We start from the raw sequence: 4,718 nt of genomic DNA on the forward strand, positions 1-4,718 counted from the left end.
TTCTTACATGTTGAACACAAATACCTGTACTTTCTACTTCTTACATGTTGAACACAAATACCTGTACTTTCTACTTCTTACATGTTGAACACAAATACCTGTACTTTCTACTTCTTACATGTTGAACACAAATACCTGTACTTTCTACTTCTTACATGTTGAACACAAATACCTGTACTTTCTACTTCTCACATGTTGAACACAAATACCTGTACTTTCTACTTCTTACATGTTGAACACAAATACCTGTACTTTCTACTTCTTACATGTTGAACACAAATACCTGTACTTTCTACTTCTCTCATTTTCCAAACAGGCTGGTTCCTTTAGTCTGAATGTGTGTTTGGTGGCGTGATCATTATTATTTAGAGTCATTGCGTGCCTATTGATTTGAACACGATCCGTGTATCCATCATTTCCTGGTCTTCTCTAAAGAAGAGGGACCAATGAAAACGTTGTCATGTTGCCGTTGTTCAGCATGGAAACATTCATTAGCTAACAATGACATTATTGTTCTATGAATATAAAGGGAGGTCAGGTACTCTTTAAAACAGCTGCTAGTTATGGGTACTTTTTACTGAAGTACATGAGTATGTGTACTTCTACTTGAGTAAAGGATGTGTGTACTTCTCCTCTCTGCACAGAACACATGTGGAGGATTCAATTAGAGACGTGGAAGAGAGGAAGAAGCATGAAGAGAGAGGTCAGGGTCAGGCCTGCGAACAGGAAGTGGAGACAGGAAGCAGAGAGGAGGAAGTGGACTGCCAAAAAATCCAGGATGAGATAAAAACACTAAAACACTAACATGTCGTCTACTGAGAGGACTACAGCTAGCTTTAACTCCATGAGGAAGTCCATATGTTAATCATGGCTGTTCAGCTTGAGTCTCATCTTTAATAACATGTGATTTAAACTGGATTTCTACATTGAGCAATAACAGGAAAGAAACACTTCCTTAAAGTGTGACTGGTGTGTAGAGAGAGACCAACACTATGAATACAGTCAGAAACAGATAGAAGACGACAGTTAAAACTACATTTAAACACTTGAGAGACTCAAACAGCTGGGAAACAACATTTAAAAGACTAAAAAGAGACAGAAACAACATTTAAAAACACTATATAAAAAGACTCAAACAGCTGGGAAACAACATTTAAAACACTAGATACAGACTCAAACAACAGTTTACAAACTAAATACAGACAGAAACAACCGTTAAAACAAAATTTGAACACTAGATAGAGACTCAAACAGCTGGAAAACAACATTTAAAACAGTAAATAAAGAGTGAAACAGCTGGAGAGGAAACTCACATTTGACCGGCTGCGGGTTGGACTGTTTCCTCCGCGGCATGGTGTCTCTTTCTGTCCCGGATCCGGTTCTGTCTGCGGGGCTGAAGTCCAGCTAACTGCATGACGTCAACATCGTCATCATCATCATCATCATCTTCTTCACCACCTCCTTCCTCTTCCTCATTGGTGTCATCACTATGGAAACGGTCCCAAAACGTGTACACCAATCAGAAATGACTTCTTCAATTCAGTAAATGACAGTTTAAAAGGTAGTCTCTCATGTGAGATGATGCTAAACAACACGTGTTTGTTTGTCAACATGTTTGTTATTGTTCCGCAGTAAATAGACGCGGCCATCTTGTTAGCTACCTAGCTAGTTAGCCAACTTCCAACATTCAAAATGTAAACCGTAAAAACTACAAACTTCGGGTGAGAACTACATTCCTAAATGCCCCCTGGCGGATAAACGTACCTGTGATAAAGTCCCCCCGAAATACTGTCCTCGACAAAGTTTCGCAAACTGTTTAAAATTTGCTCTTTTGTTGCCGAGTGCAAATCCAGCTCGCTGCTGACACGCCGGGTCCGGGCTCCCGGTGACGTCAATGACAGGAGCAGAGGATTGTGGGATTTGTAGTCCTTGTTGGATACATCTGTTTTACACTATGGTTTTACAGCAACAAAACACTTCAATCTTTGGAGTTTCTACTTAGAGAAATACTTTTGGTTTGCTAATCAACCTTATTATATTGCTTTTTGTACACATATGGTCACTTTTAAAACATATATTGCTACTTATCTGCTACTCGTTTTTACTTATTGTTCCTTTTTATTATTTACAACATGTGTATACTTAGCTATTTTTAAACGTTTGAATATGTAAGTATATTCTCAATACTTCTGCTGCTATGATAATGTAAATCTCCCTGTTGTGGTACAAACAAAGGACTTCGGATTCTGATATTTTTGGTTTTATCTTTCCAGCAAAGATAACAGATTAAAATAATGAATGTATTTGTTAGCGATTCATTTGTCAGTTTCAGGTCAATTAAACGTATATTGATCACACTCACAAATATTTTTTTCACATTAAAAGTTATTATATATCTTTCTATATTGTGGGATTTGTAGTCCTTGTACGCTCCTTATTTTAACAAATGTTTAATTATTCATATACATATAAGTAAAGCGGAAACTTTTTAAAGGTTATTTCCATATATAAAATGTTGGTTTGATAAGTTGTTATAGAAAATACATGTCCGCAATGTTCATTAAACATGATTAAAAATGAGTAAAAATGTACTAGTTAACATTGTAGTACAAAAATATCATAATTAATATTTAGAAATATATAAATTATAAGTTACCTCAAATAACTTAAATCAGTATGATGCTTTGTAAACTTGTTTAATATCACTATTCAATAATAAATATGATGCAATACTGATTATTAGACTGTGCTGTTTAGAATAACTAGAAAACACATATCACGGAACAAAACATTTATACTTTATTTCAGTTTCTTCCCAAAAATATGATGCTTAAGGTGTACCACAAGGCTCTATCCTGGGCCCCTATACTTTTCTCTAAACGATGCCGCTATCATCTTTAACCACAAGAGCTCAGAGAGCCAACAGAACCAAAACTCTCTCCGGTTAAATTACGAAATCCATCATGGCCTCAAACTCCTCGATCCTCTGCCGGGTGTTTCCTCTCCGGATCCTTCTGTACGACACGGTTTTGAACTTCGACGCTTGTGGCTTGCCGTTCTTCTTCTTGTTGTCAGCCTTGCCGTTCGTAAGGCCAGAGTTTTGACCTTCATCCGGTTCTCCTTCCTTAGCCTCCATCGCAGGATTGGATGAGTTTTGTGTTCCTCGTCCTCCTCCTTCTTCTTCGGCCATTAGTGACGCTTCTGGATCCATCAACGCCACTCTCTTCTTCAACCTGCAAGCTGATGCCAAATAATGGAAACTATTGTGTTAATTAAAATACATTTGAAAGGTTAGGTAATTTAGTTTTATCATTACAAAACACTCTCTGCTATATAACATGTTCAATATTATTAATAAGTGTCTACAATAACATGCATTTCGTATCTTGCACTACTCAATACTGCTCATCACTGTAAAGTATCTTACATTCATTATGTGACCGTCTATGTGACATGAAGTTATTTAATTGCTCTTTTTACTGCACTGTTGGTGTACAGTTTTATTATCATGCTGCTGTGTTTATTGTATTTTTGTAACTCTGGCACAATCATTTCCTTTGGGATAAATAAAGTCCTATCTTATCTTATCTCTCTCACATTAAAAGGGGGACACAGCTCCCATTAAAGGGGGACACAGCTCCCATTAAAGGGGGACACAAACACCAGTCGATTTTAGGTTTTTTGGGGGCTGTTTTCCTTCCATTTGGTGAGTTTAGATTTCACCTGAACTCCATAAAAGCTAGCATTGGCTTCATTTGCATATCTAAACAAAACATGTAGTATAACAAATGGGGGAGTGTTATTATGGTCTGTTAATTGGTTTCCTTAATCAACACAATCCCAATAAGACTAACTTAGACAATTAGTTATCTTGTCTTGTCCTTTGAAGCTTTTTTTTTTATTTGCCTCTGAGTGACTGTCATCTCTGGGGAATTTTAATTAGGTTTCAATTAATTAATTAATTAACACTGAACGCTTAACGATGCAATACAATTAAGGTAAAAAAGGCAGCCATAAGAGCCAGAGTTGACCTGTCTGCGGTCCAGGTGTAGAGTCCCTGACGACGGCAGATGTTTCTCCCGGAGACGACGTCTTTATTTTGAGTCTTTCCTCCAAACTCTGCGTCTCGTCCTCTCTCAGATCCAGATGGGCAGACTTTGTGTCCGTCAGACTTTGTGTTGTTTCTCTGTCGCTGCTCGCTGAGCTGGGATAAACGTCCTCATTCTGGTTTCTGGCAGAGTCTTCTTCTTCCTCTTCTACCTCTTCCTCCTCTTCCTCTTTTCCAACAACTATTTCCTCTTTGATTTGTACCTCCTCGTCCTCCTTTTCTCCTGCTGTCTCCATCTCTTCCTCTTCTTCAACATGACCTCCTGTTATCTCTTCTTCCTCATTTTCTCTCTCTTCTTTTTTCTTCTCCAAAACCTCATTTTCCTCTTCATCCCTCTGTTCTTCAACCTCGTCTTCATCATCGCTCTTCTCCTCGTTTCCTGCTCTTTCATCTTCACCTCCATCCTCTAAAACCTCTTTTTCTTTTTCCTCTTCATGCAACTCTTTTCCTTCCTCTTCCTCCTCGTACTTCCCCGTTACTTCCAGTTCTTCTTCCGCTTCCTCCTCGTACTTCCTCTTCACTTCCGGTTCTTCCTCCTCGTACTTCATCTTCATTTCCGGTTCTTCCTCCTCGTACTTCCTCTTCACTTCCGGTTCTTCCTCATCGTACT

General features: G+C 38.3%; 1 protein-coding gene across 1 annotated transcript; it reads right to left on the reverse strand.

Annotated features, from left to right (window-relative positions):
* Positions 1 to 2,776: 2,776 nt before the first annotated feature.
* On the reverse strand, positions 2,777 to 4,662 carry LOC104947585 (cyclic nucleotide-gated cation channel beta-1-like). The gene is made up of 3 exons (XM_010773630.1): positions 4,588 to 4,662; positions 4,032 to 4,521; positions 2,777 to 3,240 (listed from the first exon to the last, which is right to left on the reverse strand). Exons 1-3 carry the CDS (start codon positions 4,660 to 4,662, stop codon positions 2,945 to 2,947), a joined length of 861 nt encoding a protein of 286 aa, XP_010771932.1. The 3' UTR covers positions 2,777 to 2,944.
* Positions 4,663 to 4,718: the final 56 nt, after the last annotated feature.

This window comes from Notothenia coriiceps, unplaced genomic scaffold (assembly GCF_000735185.1).
Source record: "Notothenia coriiceps isolate Sejong01 unplaced genomic scaffold, NC01 NC01_scaffold00012758, whole genome shotgun sequence".
Lineage (NCBI taxonomy): Eukaryota > Metazoa > Chordata > Actinopteri > Perciformes > Nototheniidae > Notothenia > Notothenia coriiceps.

Excerpts from the sequence above, each read along its gene's own strand:
- LOC104947585 (XM_010773630.1), bottom strand. The coding sequence starts at position 4,662 with ATGAAGATGAAGTACGAGGAGGAAGAACCGGAAGTGAAGAGGAAGTAC. Across the intron at positions 4,522-4,587 it reads AAGCGGAAGAAGAACTGGAA|GTTTTAGAGGATGGAGGTGA; the intron begins GTAACGGGGAAG and ends AAAGAAAAAGAG. Across the intron at positions 3,241-4,031 it reads TACACCTGGACCGCAGACAG|CTTGCAGGTTGAAGAAGAGA; the intron begins GTCAACTCTGGC and ends ATTTGGCATCAG.